This window comes from Cyrtonyx montezumae, unplaced genomic scaffold (genome assembly GCF_038088225.1).
Source record: "Cyrtonyx montezumae isolate F1298 unplaced genomic scaffold, pur_monq_1.0 scaffold_11, whole genome shotgun sequence".
Classification (NCBI taxonomy): Eukaryota; Metazoa; Chordata; class Aves; order Galliformes; family Odontophoridae; genus Cyrtonyx; species Cyrtonyx montezumae.
Window position 1 is genome coordinate 16,633,325 of NW_027071837.1, and position 23,306 is coordinate 16,656,630.

At 42.6% G+C, this 23,306-nt stretch overlaps 1 protein-coding gene across 1 annotated transcript in view; it reads left to right on the forward strand.

Annotated features, from left to right (window-relative positions):
• The window catches only part of NRK (Nik related kinase), an 87,609-nt gene extending 64,941 nt beyond the window's left edge, over positions 1-22,668 (forward strand). Inside the window, exons 21-31 of the mRNA XM_065729691.1 lie at positions 350-443; positions 3,351-3,524; positions 4,125-4,254; positions 4,709-4,867; positions 6,455-6,598; positions 7,859-7,993; positions 9,864-9,964; positions 10,475-10,624; positions 13,758-13,917; positions 20,639-20,778; positions 21,541-22,668. Of these exons, the coding sequence (XP_065585763.1) occupies positions 350-443; positions 3,351-3,524; positions 4,125-4,254; positions 4,709-4,867; positions 6,455-6,598; positions 7,859-7,993; positions 9,864-9,964; positions 10,475-10,624; positions 13,758-13,917; positions 20,639-20,778; positions 21,541-21,624 (1,471 nt within the window). The 3' untranslated portion in view covers positions 21,625-22,668. The remainder of the gene's footprint in view (positions 1-349; positions 444-3,350; positions 3,525-4,124; positions 4,255-4,708; positions 4,868-6,454; positions 6,599-7,858; positions 7,994-9,863; positions 9,965-10,474; positions 10,625-13,757; positions 13,918-20,638; positions 20,779-21,540) is intronic.
• Positions 22,669-23,306: the final 638 nt, after the last annotated feature.

The window sequence follows — 23,306 nt, forward strand, 5'->3', positions numbered from 1 at the left end:
GCACGGGGCATGTTGCAGAAGGTGCTCGCCCTGGTCTCACTGTTTCCATCAGTACCTGCTCCTGGTAGCTGTGGAAGGTACTGGACTCGATTGTCTTGTGGGCCCTGTTCTGTCTCCATACTCCTGTGCAGTAGGGGTGCAGAATGAAGCAGTGGCAGTGGGCTCTGGCAGCAGTGCTCACCCCCAGGGCAGCCAGTGCTGGGGTTACGGAGAACAGGGTGGCTCAAGATTTGACCTTGTACATGTGGAGGGGTTTTGTGCATTTGTTTTGTTGTGTGTGTGTTATGTCTGTGTGATTTTTGGTTTTTTTTGTATGTAGTTCTATTCATTAATTGGAGTTTGTTACCAGGCAACTGCTGAGCAGCAGAGTGGCAGATTTCTCAAGGACGAGAGTACCAGATGGGATTGAACTGAAACCCCAAAGCACCGTCGCAGAACAGAAGGTAATTTGGCCATTTGTAAGGGGTGTTTATGGTGTGGGGAGAGTCAGACTGTTAATGTATGTGATAAGCACAGCATCCATTTCTCCTTGGCAGCATTTAGCTCTGAAATCCTGCTCGGTCGTTTTGAATTATAGCTATAAGCCTTGAAAAACTGTAGACTGTTTCAGGTTCTGTGCTTCCTACAAACATGCTTACATCTCAGTACAAAATTGCACCTCGTTATTTGTCCTTGTTGTTGACCTGGTCATAGTTTCTGATGTCAACAGATTTCGTGGCAGGCGCTGGGCACGTTGCAGAAAGCAGTACTGTCGGTGATAGCGCCGCTGTGCTTGGTCACTGTTGGTAAAAACGTGGACCTTCTTTATCCCAATTTAAAGAGAAGTACCTCTTACTTTTTAAAGTACTGCTGGAAGAGGGGGAAAAACCCTTCATCCCTCCCTGTGGGCAGGGCAAAAATACACATCCTCTCATATACCATGTTCAGGTTTTTTCCTGTCTGTAGTTTGTAGCAGAAACCTTAAGTTATGTGGATTTTCCCATGATAAATAGTGCAGGAAAGATGAAGACAGACAAAGCAGAACAGTGTTCTCTGTGGTTGAAAACAAAAAGAAATTACAGTAATAAGATTTGCTCTCAACCTCAGAGCACTTCCCACATATTTCTGGGTATATTCTCATTTCACAGATAGGAAAAGTAAATTGCCATGAAACTGGTATTTTCCCCAGAGCTGCTTGTGTGAGCTGCAGCAGAGCTAGGAAGGAAAATTTGTTTCCTGCGCCTCTGGTATTTCTAAGCTTCGGATCAGAGTGAAATCCATGAGGGCTGGGGAAGGAGTTCCATTTCACCAGCATCCCATTGTCCTCAAGGAGGAAGGGCCCTGCTTTGGAGAGGAAATTATAAGCAGGGCACCAGACTGAGCCAGGATCTTAGCAGCCCATGCTGTTCATCTTCCTCAAACCTGGTGTTAGCCTAACCTGTTAATTTTAGTGTTTATTGCTCTGTACCAGGAATGAGAGTAATCCTGCTTACCGTGTCAGAGCAACAGCATGATGGGAAAGGTTGTACTGTGTTTAATAATTTCCCTTTCACTATGCCTCCATCTATGTGGAGGTGAAGGAAAAATGATACCAGTCTCAGACCATCTCCAACTCCTTTGTGCAGTGCCAGAGCTCTTTCCTGGCTCTTCAGCTCAGCTAGCCCATGTTTTTCCCATGGCACAAACAGCTCAGCTTGTTCTCCTGGTTCCTGGGAGCTGGGCATAGGCTGCTTGGGAGTGAAGTGAGAGTCTCAGCTCGAGAGCAGAGAAGAGTGAAGTAGAGTGGAGAGGTCATGTTTTCTGATGGGTCTGGAGGAAGTGACCCCAGAACAGATAGGTGACTCCCACCTCTCCTCATCAATCTCTCTGATGCCTCTCAGTCTTTTCTGGACAGGCAAGGCAGGAGGGTGAAGAAGTTGCCCTCTGTATTAAGAAATACGTAGATTGTGAAGAGCTGCCTCCAAGAAACAGCCATAATCAGGTTGAGAGCTTGTGGATTAAAATTAGGGACCAGACCAATAAGACAACTGGTGGGTGAGACTACTACAGGCTGCCTGACCGAGAGCTATGTTGACAGCAGTTGGAACTAGATGATCTTTAAGGCCTCTTCCAAGCTAAGCCATTCTGTGACTTTCATGGAGCATCCTGTCCATTCCTCCCACCTCCATGTCACCAACCACAGCCACCACAGGTCTCCAGCATCCCTTTTCCTGGCCCACTGTGACGTGGGTTGGGTGTACCAACCTTCCCAAATGATTCAAACAGGGGTTTGGCTCAGTTCAGCAGAACCTGACTTGGAACTGAATTTTAAAGTGCCATACTGGTTTGATTCCCTGAATTCAAATGCTAGCACATGTTTTACTGTTGCTTTTTTAAATATCAGAATTAAAGCATAAAAATGCTTATACCATCAATTATATTCCTGTTTGATTAGTTGGCTTTTAAAAGGCAATTGTCTTTCATTCAAAGTTACTTCTTTAAAAGATTGGCCAGCTTTCAAAAAAGCTGAGCTGATTTCAGTAGGTTTTTTATCAGTCAGTGCAGTGTACAGATGTGTCCTGGATTCAGCCAGCCAGGAGCTGTTTGAGTTTGATGGTGCTTTCATTTGTAGCACTTTGCTCCTCTCACTGTCTGTGTTCCAGTGCCAGAGGTGTTTCACAACCAGGGTTAAATCCCTCTGCACTGCCTTGCCCATCTGGGACACTGCTTACTTTATAAATCCCATCTTTTTTCCTCTCAAAGCTTCTGGTCATGTTTTCCCAGAAACTTCCGATGTTGCAGTGACTGTTGCAGTAGGGGGAAGAGCTTGGGTGGTGTGGTGCCTCACAGCTGGCATAGTATTTCCTTGAAGCTAGTGGGATCCTATGTGGAGGGCCACAGAGCAAAAAGTCATTGCACTATTGCACTGATAACACTGGCACTGGATCCTACTAAATGTGGTTGCTCAAAAAGAATGTCTTCATATTTACTAAGTGGAAAGCAGCAATGAAGTGAATGACAAGGCCTTCACTATAAACTATATGTAGGTGCTGAGTTGAGAAGTGCCTGCTTCTAACAGATCAAATCGGTCATGCTAAGACAAGTCTTTTGATCCTATGTCAGGTACCTCTGAGGATGAAGTTCTTTCCTTGAGATAAAGCAAATAAATAATGTTTGTGGAGCACTTCAGAGGTGGAAACTGATATTGATACCTCAGGTGTTAGCCACATGCTTTTATATTACCCCCTTTTATATCTTTATGGTTTTACCCAGCGCATCACGCAGTGCTCTCCTACTCATATCCTCATTATTTGTTGTCCCATGAACAGGAGGTGCACAGAGCATTCAAAGAATACCAAATGTGGACTTTACCTGTGTTTTCTTATGTGTAGGATCAGGTTTTAGGGAAACAAATTTCAAGCACCCAAGAAGGCCTGTGGAGCATAAACAATCAGAACTATCTCCTGCCAGACCTTCTCCAGCAAAGCCAAATTTCAAACGCCGCTGTGAACCCACCAAAAGTGCCACTGAGTGACCAGGAACCTCAGAACAAATCTCTGAGTAAGGTATGAGATAACGCTTATAGGACGAATGAATTGTACCACCATTTCCCTCCAGCCCACGGGAGTCATTGAGTGTTGTTTACATTTATCTATCCTGCATCTTTCTACAGTGAGAATTTTCACCACACTCCTTCTTTAAAAGCTTTATCTAAAGGACTGATAGGAAATCCTGATCTCCACACTGACTTCTGTTGTCCGTTTTTGTTCTGCTGGGGAGAAGTGTGGTACTAGAAGCAGTTCACAGCTTTCATGAGGCACACCCTGAGCTGCCTTATCTGTGCCAACAGCTTGCTCCTTGCTGCACAGAGGTTTAAGCAGTGCCCCATTGCAGATGAGACTGCAAGGAGTGATAAACATGTGTGGAGATTCTTGGGGACCAGTTACTTCATTGCTATGCAGTGCCATCAAAATTCTGACAGAACTCCCAGCTCAGGCTTCCTCTTGTCACTTGATTTGTGCCATCTATCTACTGCTCTAAGCATGCTCATCACATCTAATTACGTCACATGCCATTTCATCTGAAGCTCAGGGGCACCCACATTGCTGTGTGCGGTCTGCTCCCTAGTGACATCTTCCTGAAGCAGCTCTTGTGTTTCACTGCAGACCCCATCCACTGAAAGTACACCTTCAAAGAGCAGCACATCATCTACAACGTCGTTCACTTCGTTCATAGATCCTCGGCTTCTGCCGATCACCCCTCCCACCAGCCCAGTAGGGCCTCCCTGTAGTTCTCGTGAGTATGCTTTCCAAAGTCTCCTTCCTGACTTTTTTTTTGAGGGGTGGGGGGATGGGGTGAAGGCCATGGCAGGGGGGTTGAAACTCAATGATCTTTGAGGTCCTTTTCAACCCAGGCCATTCTGTGATTGTGTGGGGAGAACGTGATTGCTTGGCTAGTACAACCATTAATAACACCTCCAGGAACTAACACTACACATTACTGAGGATTTCGGTGTGTTGCTTCTGCCCTTCTTCCAGATGTGGCTTGCTCTGCTGCTTTGTTACCACAGCACTTGCTCAGGAATGTGTGAGTTTTCTGGATGTGTGGTTTTCTCTCTGGCTATGTAATGCTCCCCAAGAGTGTTTTCTCAGCCCTCTGGATTTGTTCCGTTCTGCCATGAAATGGTCAAATGTGAGATGTAGCCAAACATTTGTATTTTTCTTATGGTTCCCCACATCTTCTTTTCCAGCATCCAGTGCAAAACCCGAGCCTGTCAGGAGAGAAAATGCAAGGAAGGGCTCTGTTGTCAACGTTAACCCAACAAATATCCGCCCGCAGAGCGACAGTCCAGAAATTCGCAAATACAAGAAGAAATTCAACTCGGAGGTCCTTTGTGCTGCTCTGTGGGGTAAGCTCTTGTGCTTGGGCATGTGCATAGAGGGAAAGCAGCAGCGGGAGAGGTTGGAGGTATATGCCTGTTAGATTTCACAGTTGTATTGCACCTTTCCGGTGAGAAAATCCTAGTGCAGCTTGCTGAGAATATGCCTGCCTCACTCGCATGGTACCGCCTTCCCCTTGGAAGATGGCAAACAGATGAGTTACAGTTGCAAGGGGCTTTGTGCATCAGAATGAGAAAACCTCTAAATCCAGCACTGAACTGAAAGTGTGCTTGTTGGAAGAGCCAAAAATTGCAAATGTTTTTGGTAACGTGAAGCAGAAAAGGCTGATGCTACACTGTCTCGTCTGCTTATCACATCAGCTAATCATGCATAAACCTGACCAGTGGAAGTTATCCAAACCAGGATGCCAAGAACTTTCCTCTCCAAATTATAGTCACTGCCGACTGAAGCGGTTCAGGCTTCAACCTTTCCAAAAGCCTGACTTCATAAGTTTCCACAGCCAGGACTTAGAGCCTTGCTGAATGTCCACCTTTACAGGGCCAACATCACATGGCATGAAATCAAGATCAGTGTAGTCAGACCATTTTGCAGCAACTCTTGACTTAGCCCAGCCTCCCTGTAGCTGAGCTCTCAAGTCGTTTCAGCCATCTGTCTACCTGTGAAGAGCAGATGCATTGCCTAGGTCTCACCCAGCCTTTCACTCGTCATCACTTTGACTCCAGGATGGAAAATGAGTCAAGTAGGTGAAACGTTATCCAACAGCAATGTAGATTTTGAATTTATAGCTTCACAGGTTTTGTGTAATGTAGGTTTGCAGGAGTCCAAGATTTTAAATTAGGAACAGAGTTATGTGGCATGGTCTGTAAATGACTGTGCATTGAGGTTGAAGAGTACCAGGTACTCATCGAAGCACAGCTGGTAAGGGCGTTCACTTGCTACAGCAGGAAACCTTATGTCATTTCTTTGCTGATTAGGAAAGGTGGCTGTCATGACAGTGAAGCACGGTGGTACAGGGTGCATCCTCTGATGTCAGCAGCTCATTGGAGCCTTCACTTCCCTGGGAGCAATTGAATTTCAGACAGATCCATTCCTTTAATTAAGCATATGAAAGCATTCTTGCAAAAAACACTTTTCAAGCAGATGTTCTGCTCATCTTTCTTCCAACAAGTCTGGCCCCTCTTCAGTTTGTATTTGGGGGGGAAGAGGGGTTGTATAATTTTTGAAATTGGAAGAAATCCTTATGTCCCTTAGTTAGATCTCTGTGCTGACAACGCAGTGGTGCTGGATCCTCTTACAGCACTGAGAAACCCAGGTGACTTGTATTTTGTTTGGTTCCTTATTTTCAAATCAGTATTGACTCCAGTGGAACTGCTCATGCTTCAGATAACATGGGCATGTAAATGTTCTACTGGGTAAAAATCGTAATGGTGAGACTGTTTTTTCCCTTCATTTTTCTAGGAGGTCATTCACAGAACAAGGGAGAAATATTAGCTACCATTGAGAGGACTAAGTAAAAATCAGTTCTTAAAAATAATTAACACTTGGCTTCTGAATTACTCGGTGATCTAGGCAGTGTTTTCTTTCTGTATCAACAGGAGTAAATTTACTGGTGGGAACTGAGAATGGATTGTGGCTTCTGGACAGAAGTGGGCAAGGAAGAGTTTATTCCCTGATTACAAGGAGACGATTCCAGCAAATGGACGTTCTGGAAGGACTCAATGTGCTAATTACTATATCAGGTTAGTTCAGTGTCTAAAAGTATCTGACCTGCGTTGGGGTTGGAAGCAATTAGAGAAGAACTAGGTTATAAACTAGGTTGAGGAATTTCCTCTTACAGAAAATCACAGGATAGCTATTCTTGTTAATAGGAAAACTCTCTTGAATTTTTAATGCTTACGTTCTCATTCAGATTCACGTGAGGCTCTGGGATATTTAATTATCTGGTTAACATTTCAAATGGTTTCTGGAAGGTTATGCAGTGTTTCATATTCTTAAGATGAACCAGTTCTCAGCAAGTTATAGTTTGTCAGTCTGTTTACATGTTTGTGTAATGGGTGAGCATCTAAGTGCAATTCTGTTAATTAACATATAATAAAATATAATACAATTAAATAACTTCATTCTGTGGCCAGTGCAATGTATCAACAGTAACAGAAGAGTGGTAGACACTGTGAAAGCATTGGTAACAGTAAAGAGAATAGCACCTTCAGCCTCTGCTGATGAAGAGCTTGGACTCAGCCCTTCAAGATACCAAGGCCCTTACTGCCCACAGTTGAGAGCAGCATTAAAAGAGTGCAAAACAAAGCGAAAGGCTGCCACTTTCCTACAGTCCAGGCTCACTGCAGTATCTGATGGTGAGAGTTATTTGTCCTGCATCGCCAGTTTCAGTCACCTGGGACATGGTTCTCTAGACCAACCTGTGATCCCAGACTGCTGCTGATCTTACAAACCAAAGCCACAGAAGGACTGATGCCCTGAAGGGCATCCAAAGGAAAATAGTTGCCTGTAATGAAGACTGTCAGTTAATTAGAACTTGAAGAGTTACTTATTCAAAATACCTATGGTAGGTAGTACTTGTATTCCTTCCTTCACATCAGAGCCAAAGCCAGGCAATGTGATTATCTCTGATAATACATGCATCTACAGAGACATCTTCTTTGGCCTAGGGGAAGGATTTTAGTCAGATATCAAAATCTTACATGAAGATTGAGTCACAAGTGTACTTGTGCCAAATGCTATAGCATTACTTGTGTACCAGTTCGCTCCTGAGGGTCACAACCCAGGATCCTACCAACACCAGGCTTTTCTGTTGTTCTCATGGGTGCTTCTGTCACCTGTGCAAGGCACAAAGATCTGCTGTGCTCAGGGTCACAGAACTCCAGGTGCTTTGTTTGTTGGTTTTTTGTTTTGTTTTTTCTTTTTAATGTGGAGGAGATTTTGTGCCTCAGTGAATTTTTGCCTTTATTCATTTCATTTATTTATTTATTTTACAACCCCAGGGAAGAAGAATAAGCTGAGGGTCTACTACCTGTCGTGGCTGAGAAATAAGATCTTGCGCAATGATCCGGAGGTGGAGAAGCGGCAAGGCTGGGTGTCTGTGGGTGACCTGGAAGGCTGCGTACACTACAAAGTTGGTAAGGTCATTTTTGTTCTTTCCCTGGACAGCTGCTTAATCATCCCTTTGCATCCCGTGCCACTAGTGTTTTTCTTCAGGTGTGTTTCAAAATGGCATTGGGCTGACTTCTTTCAGACCTGCTTGTTTTACACGGCAGATGCTTTGCTCCCTGTCAGTCCCGATCACATCTCTCCTAGCGTGTGGTGTATGGCTATGTCCTCTGAAAGCTGGAGGAAGGGAATACCAGCACTGTTCAGCTCCATCAGTGGTTTAGAAGTCCTGTTGTTACTTAAGACTTTAATTGAACTGATTTTTTCCACTTCTGTGCATCAGCTTCCCTGTTGGCCCTGAGCAGCTGCTAGTAAACTGGGGTAGTGAAGTGCTGGTAGATTGTAGGATGTCCATAGATAGATGAGATTGGATGTCCCACAGCTCATGTCTAGTTCTTAAATGACCTAAATATACCATTGCTTAAGCTTACCCACTGGAAATGGTACCACAGCAGTTGAAATATCGTCTTGCTTTTATTTGGCTTTCAAGCAGTTCATTCTTGAAGATGAACCATCAGTATTGTGATCATTTCTGTCATCTCACTGTGTGAGAGGGTGTAATGTATAGCACAAGTTTCACTTTGAAATATGGTATATGAAAGTGGTGTTTCTATTCAGAGTCAAAGAGAGAAATGATACAAACAAATGCAGGAGACAGTGAGGTGGCTGGCTCTCGTAAGTGCTTTGCTTGATGTGTCTTTGCCTGTAGATCTCATTAAAAGTGGTAAGAGTTAAATCCAAGAAAGAATATGCAACAGCTGTGTTGTTTCCTTTGTGGTTAGAGCTAAACACCACATGTTCCACTTCAGTTGCTCGTTTTTTGGGTTTGGTGTGCTTTAAAAAAATAGTTATTCAAAAATTAGGCAAATATTTGTGAGCTTCCGTTCGCATGTGACAAACCAGTGTCACTGCTTTGACAGAGGAGCTGTTGTTTACCTGCTGGTGAATCTTCCTGTATGTCCACGTCCACTTTTACAGCCATTTGTCCTTCTGAAGAAAGGCAAAGATGGGTTGTTTCGTGTGTTGGTATGTTTTGGTTGGTTGGTTTTGGTTTTCCCTTTCTCATCCTAATGCAATCTTAACATTTCTGCTCTATGTTTGGGTTGGTGTGAACTGCTCCTGCTACAGGTAGCAACACACCTTACCTCATGAGGGTAACACCTCCATCTTCCATAAAGTGCTGCCATGCAGACACTGAATTTAACATGGAGAATGCGTTGATGCCCTACAGACAGAACACCTGCCTGTGGCAGAGAGAAGGAAGCCTTCATTTTCAATGCACGATCCTTCGTTTATTCTTGCTGGGCCCAACATGATTTTAACCAGCCAGGAGAAATTACTCATCTTTCTTAAAGGCTCACTCATCTCGGAAATATCAGAGTCCTTCACCCACACATGGATATAGCCCTGTTCTTGAACAGTGAAATGACACTGCAGCCTGCAGAGCGTAACAAAATCATTCACCAGCAGCCAGCGTTCCTCCAGAAGTAGCTCGGTCACAACCAGCAGTGTCAGCGTGGGTTCACATTTGAAAACTAAATTTGACTTAGCTGTAGGGTCAAGACCTTTTTTCTGACTAGTGAGAGAAATAGATATGTGAGAAGCACACGTAAATGTTGCTACGAGTCGTCTGGCTATACTAAGTAAATGAAGTATGGGTGTGCAGTCAGGGTATTCCACTGCTGATATTTAACACTGCTGTCCAGAATCAGTTAGTTTCCCTTGATGGATAATGTCTACCTCTACCCATAATGCATTGAAATTATCTTGTCTAATGAGATGGTCTTTGATTTAAGAGTCTTATCTGATACCTAAGGAATTGTTCTTCTTGTATTACAGTAAAATACGAGAGAATCAAATTCCTTGTAATTGCTTTGAAAAGCGCAGTGGAGGTTTATGCTTGGGCTCCGAAGCCTTATCACAAATTCATGGCTTTTAAGGTAAGTGAAACTTCACTTTGATTCAGATGTACCACCACCTCTCACCTCCTCTTTGCTTCTTGTTGCTCTGTATAACATTTATTTCTAGTTAAAGATAAAATGGATATTCTTTTGAGTAAAACGTAGCTCATTTGGCAGCATTGGAGATGGCAGGCATAAAACTGTCACAGCCATGATTCTGTTAGATGTGAACATCTCATTTCAGTGCTGTGCCAAGATGTTCATTTGAATTCGCAGAGCTGATGCTGATTTCCCTCAGAGATGGTGGAAATGTAACACAGACAGCACTTAGCCTAACTTTTGCCTCATCCATTTCCAGAGTCTGGATCTTTTCGAAACACAAGTGAACTATCCAACTCTCTTTGCTACTCAACAGATGACCCATACTTAGCTCCTTAGATACGATATGTTCACGTAGGAAGACTAGGGGGCTTTTCACTTCTGAAAATTCTTGAGATTATGTATGTTAATGTGTAACAAAGAGCTTTACAGGGTTTTTTCTTCTTCCAGTCCTTTACCTCACTTCATCACAAACCGCTGTCAGTTGACCTGACTGTTGAAAACGGACAAAGATTAAAAGTGATCTATGGCTCTCTAGTTGGCTTTCACGCTATTGATGTGGACTCTGGCTCTGTGTATGACCTCTACCTTCCAACACACGTAAGATACTCCCAAGAAATTACACAAATGCCTCTGTGCTTTGGGCTGTGTATTGCTGATAATCTGGTTAAGCGGTGTGCTGTATTTCAAAACTCAGGGTGAGAGAATAATCATTCTATACCAGGTAGTAGAAATCAAGTTTTCATGTGCTTTCATAATAGTGAACTTCTGTTGAAGGACTTTCTTAGATTTAGGATATCTCTTTTAATGGTTTAATTTCAGAAAGCCTGTTGTGTGGACAGTACTATTTTTAATCAGTTTATCCTGGAAATTAAGGGCTTCTTTAAAGCATGCAAAGACAAAATCACATCTCCATGAATTAGGTGACTTTCACAGTCTGCTGGTGTTCTTTTCCATCTTGATAACTGATTGCATTTTCACTGAAATTTGGCCTGTTTAAAAAGACCATTGCAACGTGTTTAAATCTTGATCCTCTACCAGCGTGTTACCTGTGTGACAAAGAGTGCCTGTAGGTAGAGGAGCTGGGTACAAGTTGGTTACATGAGTATACAGGTGCACACATGCATTTCTTCACCACAGAGCAAACGTGCATCCATTTCACACGATTACAGATTTGAGCTCAGTGGGCAAAATGTGATCTGCTTTTCAGTCATGACTTTGCAGAAATTCAGCTTCCAACCAAAATGAATTTGCTGATTTCTTAGTGGTTAGTTGTCCATGAAATCATTCCTCTCATCCAAAGAATGTGGGATTTTCACATCCATTTTCTCAAGCAAAAGTAGGCATGAAGTGTGCACATATCACATGGTGTACCTGTTCTCTTAGATGATATTGACTGCTAAAGCCCAGCTTCAGGTAATTCCTCTGTAGACCTGAAGGACTGATGTGGGGCTGTCCAGCATAAAGTTTGTGTTAGTTTTGGTTTTGTTTGTTGGGATTTTTTTGCTTGTGTTATTTTTTAGTTGTTCTAGGTAGTTTGTTTCTAAGTTTTGGGTCCCAGAAGCCACAGAAACTTAGGGGATTAAGTCCAAAAACATTTCTGTGGCTCCAGTCTGATGGGAAGCTCCTGACTGGGGAACTCCTGTGCTTGCTTGAAAACCTCCCTGAAATCAACAGATCTTTATAAGGGTATAGTGATAGCTAGCGGGTGCTGCTGCCTACGTGTATCCCAGGGCAATGAGACCTCCAGCGACTCAAGAGGCTTGAGGAGGTGTCACCCCAGATCTCAGTGTTGCAGCCTGTGCTTTGGACCCTTTTATTCCATGCACAACCCCCAGCCCAGGGTTGTCAAAGCAAACGAAAGCCTCTGCCTTCCTGGCAAGCATCTTTGAAGACAATTGTTTATCAAGTTCTCATAGTTTAAGAAGTGACTCCTGTGGCTGTTCAGAACAGCCTGCTCAATCACCTGCTATGAGCTTGTGCTGTTTTGGTTTGATTTTTAAGGGGCTTATTAGTCTTGTTAGCTGGTTTATTTAATCCAGCAGTTAGATGCTTTCTTACCTGTGCAACCACGGGAAATTCAAATCAGTCCCTAACTCTAAGCATGAGGCGTGCATGCCACCCTGCAAGTTGGTTGCTAAGTGAGGTGAATAATAACTTGTCAAAAAGATCATCAGTGTAATTGCCCGATATATGAAAGGCGAAGAAAAAAATGATGCTTCTTAGAGGCTTCAGTTTTTCTACAGGCTGCAGATGTAATGATGTACGTGAGCACAGAGATTTCCCAGGTGAACGTCCTAAATATGTGGGGCAGATCTGAGACCGGCTCCACTCCTGTGTGCTCTTCAACCAGAAATTAGCATGTACTAAAAATATATTTTCCCTTTAGAATTGTAGACCTGAGATAAATCTGCTACTATCGTAGCTCTAACTTTTTCAGTGTTGTATTATCTCAAAGAGCATCTGATAGAGTGGATAATTTGCCTTGTGGTGGCAACAGAGCAGACTCCAGCAGGCTGACTTCAGATACTCTTGCTTTCTGGTAGCCTCTTTTCCTGCTTCCCCACCTCTTCCTCCACCTCTTACCTGCTCCGATCGCTCATGCGAGTACCAAGGCAACGCATTAAAATTGCTCTGCGGCTCTGGATACCCGTTCTAGTGTTACGGATAGTTGTTGCGGAGGCACGGAGTCAAGTGGTTGGCCTGAGTGTGTTCAGTTTGGCAAGTACAGCTTCAGTGCTTCTTTCCTGTTCTTTGTGCCCTTCCGGCATGTGTCAGTGTATGTGCTTGCAGAAAAAAAGATCGTTGTGTTGCTGGCTTGTGAAAATGATGTCGAAACTCCAGTTGTATGCTTCCTATTAAAAAAAGCATCATTGCCGTGGTTTAATTTACTGTGTAATTAACATCCTGTTTTGAGTAGTGCTTTAAAAAGCAGAGTTGCTTTCTTACTGATCTTAAGGCTCTCCTTGTTTTCTTTCAAAAATGCTTCCATAACCCCCCACCTTCATAGCTGTGTGCTTAGCTGTTTGTTTTCTCACCTGGGATGTGTGTTGGCTTCTGGGAGAGACCCTGGTGCATCCAACAGCTGTTAAAATACTCGGTGTGAGTGACACGCGCTGTTCCTTGTGGCATGCAGAATACGTATGCTGAGCAGCACTGAAAGAGGGAACTATTGGCAGTGAAGAATGTTGGAAGTGAAGGATGTAGAGCAGCTTGTGTTTGAAAGGTCCGGGTAACTTTTCAGCTTGCTGTAAATACAATTTTCAGGTTTTCTGGGGATAGGGAAGTGGCATGGAAAGTGAAAGCACTGATTTCCTGTAACGTGGAAGCCTTTGTTCTTCCTCCATCTTCTGAAATAACTGAATTCAAATCTGTTTTACCTTTCTTCTGTTTATACAATGCAGGCATTTTGTGAATGAATAAGTAAATATTATTGTGTTTCAGTGGCTCTGACTTCTTGAAACCAATAGTGGTAATATAAAGCAAATATTCAGCATTATCTGTTTGCAAGCCTGTAATATCTGTAATACTGTAATATCTGTAGGAGGGGGGAAGGTTGAAAACCTATTTCAGAGGTGAACCAGCAAACTGTACAGCTCTTCTGAGAACAGGTGTTTCTTTCACTTTCCATGAACTAGTTCTTCCTATTGCTGTGTCAAGCTGCTTAGAGTGATGTAGTCACTAAAACTGCAGTCCATTTTCTGATATCAATCGTAGTAAAATGTGATCCTAGATCCAGGGAACTATTCGCCCACATGCCATTATCATCCTCCCGAATACCAGTGGAATGGAACTTCTGCTCGCCTACGAAGATGAAGGCATCTACATTGATATATATGGGCATTTCACAAAGGAAACAGTCTTGCAGTGGGGAGAAATGCCAGCATCTGTAGGTACGTATGAAAAACAGCACTTTATTAAATGGAAGATTCTTCTGCATGAAGCTTGACTTCTTTATGAGGTTCTGTCTATAGCAGTGTGGTTGTATGGCACATAAAGCAATTTCTGAGCAAACCAGGAGTCTGAAGAGTGAAGAGATTTAGGTGTGTTTATGCTGTGACAGCTGGTGACTGCAGTAGGGTCTTCATGTTTGGATTATGGAGTTTGTATTCTTGTCGTGCTGCTTATGGCACCGCTACACAGCCAAGCTTTGCTGAGGGTGCAGCCTAGCACAAGACTTCACACAGAGAATTATGCGAATCACAGACACAGAAGGGGGCTCACATCACAGCCCATAGCATTTTATGTAAGAACTCATGACTGAAGAAAGGTGGGTAATTGAAAAGGTTTGTAACTGCTGTCCAATGGCCCCATAGTTTTATCACAGGGCATTTCTTTGAGAGTCTCAATCTGTCCATTTGCAATGACTCTGGAGGAGGAGGTTCTCACTGGAATTGCAGCCAGGACAGCTGTTTGTTTCACCCTCCCCAGAGGGCTTCCCCTTATCAGTGTGAGGGAAACCAAGAACAACACAGGCAGATTTCTGTTTTTATTATTTGTCGCTTTTAATTTCTTTTCTGGTTCTCTCCCGTTCTCTTGCATCTTAAACATGTAAACTAACAACAAAGCCCAAGACATTTAGGCTGTTCAAAAGCAAACTATTGGCTTGGCAGCAACTGGATGCCATAGCAAAAAATCAGAAATGTTCACTTTCCTCCTTCCACTTCTAGTTGGGTAATTTTAGGAAAAGCCCATTACAGTCAGTAGAGTAACACCCCTGAGTAAATACAAGGAGAGTTTTCAGCACTGAGAGCACGAAACCAACCACTGGAACACAGATTGCTACAAGAGATCTTGTTGTTTTTGCAGTTACAGTAAAATTCAGCACCAAAACTGCTTCACTTCCAAGAATGAGGTATAAGTCATAAGCTAATTGTATAGTATTTCCTTCCTCCAAATTCACCTCTTTCTGCTTTTCAGCCCATCTCTGGAGCTGCAGAGCATGACTAAACTCTATCAAGTCCCTGTTTTTCATATGAATATCTAATATCCCTTCATATGTAGAAATTTTACACCCCTTCTGAATTAATGTTAAACACGCCATAAGTGTTTAATGTAGTAATCTAGTAATCTAAGTAATCTAAGTAGTAATCAAAGAGCAATTACTCAGGGAGGGTAGAAGGAGTTCTAAAGAGAAGTGCTGAACGTAACTGGAAGCTGCACCGAAGAATTACAGATGGATTTCTTTATGGGAATACTTCCTTAGGCCTTAATACAGTAGCAGGCTGGTTGCTGTTACTAGGTAATGAGCCAAAGAGTTTCAAAGACAAGTTGACAGATGAGGAACAAAGGGCTTTTTTACATCCTGCTCTAGAATGGGATAAGAACGGGTGAGCATATTTATGACTCCCAGTTAGAAATCTGCACTTTGTGACACTGGGCCCTGACTGCCCCCAGAGCCTTTTCACTGCATCTGGGCACTTTGTGGGAATGCCTCAGCATTGGGCCAGGGGGAGCTTAGGGCCATTTTACTGACGCCACTGGAAGTACTGAATCATCAAACCCACAGAGAGATGAGATAGGTCTGTCAAGCATTCTTGTGGCTGGGAGTTACAGTGCCTCTGCTTCACTAGAAACTTCCTTGCACTGAAGTGAATAAAGCATCACTGCTCAGTGCCAGCTGAGCTCAATCCTCCCCTGAGTTCTGTCTGCATCTGCCCAGGTATCACATTCTCAGCTTCTCAAGATTGGTTAAATCTTAAGAGAAAGACTGCTACGCTATTGTGCAGATATTTACACTATTGTTTACACTATTGTTGTGCAGGTAGTGGTTGGAGCAAACATTTCTGAAGGTAGTCATGTCTGATGAATCTGACTTCATTAGGAGTCTTCCATGTGGATTGCTGGAGGAGGTGGCCACCACCAGAGGGGAAGGAGTCCCATCTGGTTACAGGTAGATAGGGTGGGTGCAATGAAACATCCTACTGAGGCAGGGTTCAAGATGCTAAGCTTAGGAGAGCTGGGTAAACAATGGCTCCTTGTTCAGTTCTTAGTTTAATTACTTAGAACTAAAACTTCTGTAGTTGGTGGGAGTATCTTGACTACTGAATAGATAAATAAAAACCCCATATTATTATTGAGAGATTTAGGGCAGGGAAACTAAATATAGCTTACTCTCACAGCCTTCAAATTGGGACCTCCGTGACCTATCTGCTAATAAGAAACTAGAGAGAGGAAAATCAAGTCCATTGGGAAATTAAAATTGTAGAAGTAGTCTATCCACGTTTAATCTGAAAGACATTTCATATATGTAGGGCTAAATATGAACAGAGCTGTTATGTTTTCTTTCTATAAAATGAGATTTAAAAAGGGTTTAAGAAACATCGAGTTAATAAGATTTGGGAGCACCTTCTGCCCTTCTGTGTGAGTAACAAATTATTTACAATACGTCTTGGAGGGCTGGCACAAAACTGGATACTCCCAAAGAGTGGGGAACCAGTGGAAGTTCTGATTTCCTTTGCTGAGTACATATTAAAAGCAAAAAGGACTTCATGTGGAGGATCTACGCTCCCAAACGCTGGCTGTATTACTGTATCAGTGCTCTATCAGTTATCCTTAACAGATCTTGAATACTTGCTATCTGACTCATGCTCAGAGAATACCTGTTTGTGTCTGAATCATTTCTGCTGCTTACATCTCCTGCCCAGCTTTTCCAGCAAGCACACACAAACAAGCAGCCTTTCACCCTGACCACGTTTCTGGCTTTTCCCAAAGAGGAAGGACTTAACAGAAGTCATGATTTCATAGAGCACGTGTGGTTTGACTGAAGGCCTGCAGAATGATTCATTAGAAGGAGGACTCAGTTTTAAGATCTGTATGGTCTGTAAGAGCTGCTATTTTTCACTGTCAGCGGTCACTGGCCATCCCGCTTTTACAAGTTCATGCCCAGCTGCATACTTGCCTGAGGCAATTTTCTGAAATGTGTATAGAAGAGCAAAATTCAGTGGGGTTTTCTATGCACTGAATTTCACATATGCATATGCTGGCTCTGTCCTAAAACGAATTCAGTAAATCATTGTACTCCGTAACATGGAATTCGGTGTAACGACTTAGGCATACCAAAGTGGGTCAGAATCTTTTAATTCATATTCAGTTTGTCCATTTCAAACTTCTTGGCTTATTTGGGATCAGTTACCCGGGGAATTTTTGGAGCATCCATCCCCAGAGGTCATTAAGGTCAGGTGAGACAAACAACTACCAGAAGTGATGCTGGTGTGGTGTAGAAATGGACAGGAGAGAAGGTGCATTAAGGTCCTTTCCTGCCCTATTTTTGTAACACAAAAATTCTTTTTGTAAAAGAATTTCCTGACTTTGTTATTTTGCTGAAAGCTGCCTGATTTTGCTCTCATGCACAGAGATATTGGTAACAACTGCTTAAGGCAATGAGTCACATGCAGTGCATTAGATCAGAAGGGGGATTTCTGAAGAAAGAAAAGAAAAAGAAGTGAAAAGCTTAAGAAGGGAAGTAAAGTTCGAGCAGTAGTTGGGCTGGCTCTGTGATACAAAGGGCACTTCTCAGACTTCCCGTGCTACTGATGTGAGAGCAAGAGATCATCAGCTTACGTCAGCGGCACTTCAGAGAAGCTAATGGCTTCAGTATGGCTCAGTTATTTCTCTCACCTTTTCTGCTTCCCTCAACCACTTCCCCTTGAAGCAGTCGCTTCCGAGAGTGGGGGCTCTCCTCAGCCTAATGCTGAACACACACCGTAAACAGGAAACACCAAGTGGGTGGTCTTGCCTCAGTTTTAGAGCAATCTTAATGCTTTCCTGATGTTAAGAGACTGATTTGGATCCCAGTTCCCTCAACTGACTTTATGGTGTATATTCTTTGACCTCCAGGGAGTAATGCTGGTAAAAATGGCGTAACAAGAACCACAGCTCAGGCACAAGTGTGGGTCTTTTGCATATGTGGTAATGTGAGGGAGGCAGGGGAGCTGCTGGCATTGCTCCACAAGTTTAAGCAGTGTTGGCACACTGGTCTGAACTGGTGCACACCTTTTTTGCCAAGCTATCTGAAGGACACGAGCAGCTCGCTCTGTCTAGGATTGCTGGAAACCAGTACAGTTTTGCACTGCAATCTAAATATACTTCAGTTTTAACAGCTGGAAGCAGAGAATATTTTGATACAAAGCTTGTTGAGGGAGAAAGTGGATTCAAAATAACTCTTCCAAACTTGATTACAATATAGGAACTTTTGTTCTAGAATAAGTAGACTTCAGTCTGAGTATTGAATTGGATGGCAATTCATTCCACATGACAAGCTTGTGTTTTAGAGTAAGTGCCCTCACATGGGAAGATGATCGAGATTCAGTACTGAACTTTGAATTTGCAGTCTGCTACCCTCCAAATTAATTTCCATGTACGCACTGATCCTTGTGTGTCAACAGCCCCACAAATGGTATAGCGAGGTTTTTCTGCCAGCGTATATGTCTACAGATGCAATTCGAGAAAATCTTGATTGTGCCATGGCAATGAGTGGCCCCATCATCCAAGGCCTTCTGTCTTGGATGACCTAGAGGCTGTAGCACAGCCTGACTAAGCTGTTACTGAGAGCTGCAAGGACGATATCAAATTGAAATCTGCCAAGGGCATTGATACAGCGAATACGGACACAGGGTACTGACAACTTGAGTGCACATTTCACACAGTGGGAAAGGTGAGAAGGAGAATTATGAGGGGATTAAGTCTTTGATGCTGGATCTACATACTAAAATGTGTAGCCTCAGAATGCTGTTTATATTTTATATAAACAATTGTATGTATACATTGTCTACAGCTCCCTTAGTGTCCCACCCTCCAGAATCATAGCCCACCCGTGTGTGTCTGCTATATTTAAAAGCTAAGTTAGAAAATGTTAACCACAGGTTGCAAAAAATAGCAGATGTATGATATTGTATCATCTTTACTTTTATGGGCTAAGCCTATTTTATTGCAAGGCTTTAAGAAACGGACATCGCTTGCATTAAAAATATAGGACAGGCAGGCACTACCCAGTGAAGCTAAAAATCCAGTCAGATGCACACGTTCCATCTAGAACATTTCAGAGTGCCACAAATCTCAGACTAATAAAAAAACAATTCATAGCTGAGCAAGAATAATTTCAGAGCGTTGGCTATCTAGAGCATAAATAATGTGTTTTGTACTGTGGAAGCCAATACATACAATAGTCAGAGCTCTCCAGTTGAAACTGGGCCTAATTTGAAATCTGTGGTGTTAACTCCTTCAGCACTGTCCTGATTTCTCATCTAACTGCCAGAGTCAAAGGGAATCGCACAGTATGCTTCCACAGTGCTGGAGTATGTTCTTGCACTATGTGTACCGTCTTAAAGAGTAAACGATGGGCAGGCAGTAGCTAAAAGGACACCACATACTGGTGCCTTAGTGTCAGATTTTGAAGTATTTAGGTCTCAGAGTACCTCAAACTCAGTAGTTCACATGCACGTATCTAACACATTCACAACTTCCTCATGGGTGGATACAGAAAGATAACTGAGATTTTTCTTGAACACGTGCTGTGAAAGGATGAGGCACAAAATGAGCACAGCTTGCAGCAAGAGAAATTCCAGTTAGATATTAGGAGGACATGTTTAGCTACAAATGACAAGGCACTGCAGCAGAGGCACAGAGAGGTTGTGAAATACTCTTCAAAACATGACAGGACAAGTTCTTGGTAACCTTGTCCAGTTTAGCCCTGCTCTGAATGGGAGGTTGCACAAGATGCCCTTCAGAGCTTTCCCCCCACTTTTTGTGATTCTAAAATATATAATGATGTGTGCTTTAGGTAAACGTAGTGCCCAAAATAAGTCTGAGAAACTGAAATTCAGTTGCTCTTCCCAAGAGATTTTGTGTAAACTTAAAAACCATTCAGAATATACTGTTATCAAACAGAGACGTTTCAGATCTTGATAGAAATTTATAGAAATGAGGTGAGAATCAGTTTTTCAGATGTTTAACAGCTAATTTTCACAGCCTTATAACACTCATTCCTCAAATTTGCAGTACAAAAACAAAATGTTTGTAGGAAAAAGAAAGGAAGGCTTCAGTCTCTTGAGTGAACTGAAGAAGAGGAGGGGAAGGAATCTTGCCTTGGCTACCTGGAGCACCGTGCTCGCTCTTCTATAGAGGAGTTAAAACAGATGCAATAGTAGAGCTAGAATGGAGACATTAGAAATACTAAGAAATAGAATTACAGAAGAGGAAAAATAAATTAAAAAACAAAACAAAACAAAAAAGCTTACAATTAGAAAACTTCCAAGTTCTGGCCAGAATTGCTTTTCAAAACACTAATATGCCAGCATCCCCTGGGAGAAGCTTGCCTTGCTGCGCCCTGAGCAGCTCCTGCTTTCTATCATCACTGCTAGTCTTCTTGCAGGCTCTGCATTGTGAGGATTTAGCCCTTCAAAACATGTCAGCAAAGTCTTTGTGCACAAATCCCTTTTTTGAATCTAGTACTGTATTCCATCTGTAGATTGAGCTCTCACAAAAGGTTGTATCTGTGTTTGGGTTCTGTCCTGTAAAAAGCTCTCGTGTGGCGTTGGAAATGGTGTACAAATTGTAACAAGCAGGTATATTGTTGGCATTTTTTAACTTAACAATCTGTTTCTTTTCTTATAGCTTACCTTCAATCTAATCAGGTCATGGGCTGGGGAGAGAAGGCGATTGAACTGCGCTCTGTGGAAACAGGAAATCTGGAAGGAGTATTTATGCACAAGAAAGCACAGAAGCTAAAATTTCTGTGTGAAAGAAATGACAAGGTACAGGGATGACTGAAACAAAACCGAGTCATTCTCGACTATACAGCTAAGACCATGTCATCTTTTTAACTGCGTATTTACACTGGTTATTTCTTACCAACCAAAGCAAATGTGAACACAAAGCAGTCACTGTGGATATCCCCCACGTGGACACAGCCCTGCTTTACCCAGCAGTGTTAGAACTGCTTTCCACTTCAACTGAATTCAAAGGTGATAGCAAATACGGGCAGTGTGAACTGGGCAGACTTGGGCAAAGCAAGCACAGTGGGCGGGCAGGGAGCCAGCCCTGGTAATGCCCAAAGCCAGGACTGCCTCTCCTGCACTGCTGAAACGGCGTACCAAGCAGAGCAGCCATCAGGGTCCCAACAAAATAACACACCAGCAACAAAAATGAACACAAAACACACAGATATTGCAGGCACTCAGATATAGATAACCAAGTATCATTTCTTGCATATGGCATTACAGTGCTTGATAAATATGATCTGGAACCTGTTTAGAAAAACTAGTCCCCCAAGCTGTTTTAGATTGTTTTAAAGCGTGTTCTTGTGATTTTCCAAGTAGAAATACACCACAGATATATCCCAGCTGTAGCATGAGCCCTGTTTCATTTTTAAAAGTTTCTCACGGAATCAAAATCGAGCTGTGATTTAGATATCCTTGTTCTTGAGATTCTGGTGTTCTCTCAGATCTCCTGTATGGGTAAAAGCATGGTTGTAAATGTAATCTGACAGTAGCCTTTTTTTTCCCCTTCTCTTCTAGGTGTTCTTTGCATCTGTACAATCAGGAGGCAGCAGTCAAATTTACTTTATGACTCTTGGTCAGAACGTACTGTTCAACTGGTAAATCACATCGAAATGAAGGATGCTTTGAAATTCCCTGTAGCTAGCTGTGTAAAATGCTTGGAGGTAATGCATATGAATTTGCACTTTTTACCTACAAAAATCATGTCATTATTAGCAAAATTCATATTCTTGCAGTTCGGAAAGAGTTCCATTTTCCTGTCAAAATACTGTAAACACATTTAGCTCATCTTCTCAAACATGTGGCAAGCAAAGGCCGCATCCACAGGGTTAGGAGGGAGCAAGTTCAATGAAGAATGTATCCAATATAACAAGTTCCTGTACTCTGGTGAGTGCACGGTTTCTTCTGTTACAGATAATGTCATGTTATCATCTCGAACTGAAGTCTCTTTTTTTAGACAGCAGCATCTCTACGTAGACATAAAAGCACAGGTTGGATGGCAAATGGGAATGTTTTGAATTGTTTTAGCTCGTTGTGTATTTTAAGCCAGTCGTTATTGTTTCATGAAGGCTCTCTTGTCTGAGTCTTACCATCAGCAAAAGAGCAAGTGTTTGTGAAGGGGCCTGATGCAGATCGGGGTGCAGCGGGGTCGTGTCTTGTGGCAGACAGTGGGTGCTTTTTCCTGCAGCCATGAGCTCTACGCGTAGGTCTTACAAAAGGCAGGGAACAGACTTTGTGTTTCTCTCAGGGCTGGATGCCTGAGCCAACAGACACAGTTACTGTAGAACGTATTTGTACAAACAGTTTAAATAGTAGTTTGTCTTAATCACATATGCAGTACAGAGCAGAAATTGTAACTCTTACTCAACCGAGGGACCCACACTCGTGTGAGTTGATTTAAAGGCACTACCCGTGTACATAAGCCACAGGATCAGGCACCATCTTTTCTTTCTTGCTTGCTCTTTTAGCAACAAGTCTTCATGTATTTGTATGTAAATATAATCTTTCCAAAACGGATATTAACAAATGTATTCTGAATATAGTTATGAAAATATCCAAAGAGTTAATCTATTATAAATAGAAAATATAAATAATTTCAGGTGCTTTCTATGCTAATTGCGTCTAAATAAAGCTGCCTCCACTAGTGTTATTGGTGCCAGTGTTTCTGCATAAACTTTGTTCTCAGGGGCATGTAACTTGGCCATAAAACTACACAGACATTCTGTGATTAAATCATAGGGTTTGATGCAGTCATCATTTAGGTCATTTTTGGACATGCTTTGAGAATGTAAAGCGTCAAATGTAACAGAAAAGAGCTTATTGAAGACATGATACAGGATGGATGACACTGTAGGCAGAAGAGGAATTGATAACTCCATTGTTTGGAAATAGGGGTTTTATTACTTGAAACGCGTGATGCTGAGAGGTGCAGGGAGAGCATGTTGGAATATCTCTGGTTGTCTACCTCAAGGATGACGATACACAATTTACTAAGAAGCGGAGAAATAAATTTGTTAAAACTGATAGCTGTTCTTTACAGCGTGTCAAGTTAAGGCAGTGTTAGCAGTCGTTGGTGACAGATTGGTGCTCAGACTGCGGCCGTCAGCTCCAGAAGTGCTTCCCTTGCACAAAACAGCAGACAAAATCAAAGCAGGGACTCATCGGCCCTTCCCCACAGTGGCACTTCAGCTGCTGCAGGCAGATCGGAGATGCCTGCGCCATTGCTTGTCTGTGTTCTTTGGTTACACAGAAGACTGCACTTTCCAAAGTTATTAACCTAGCAC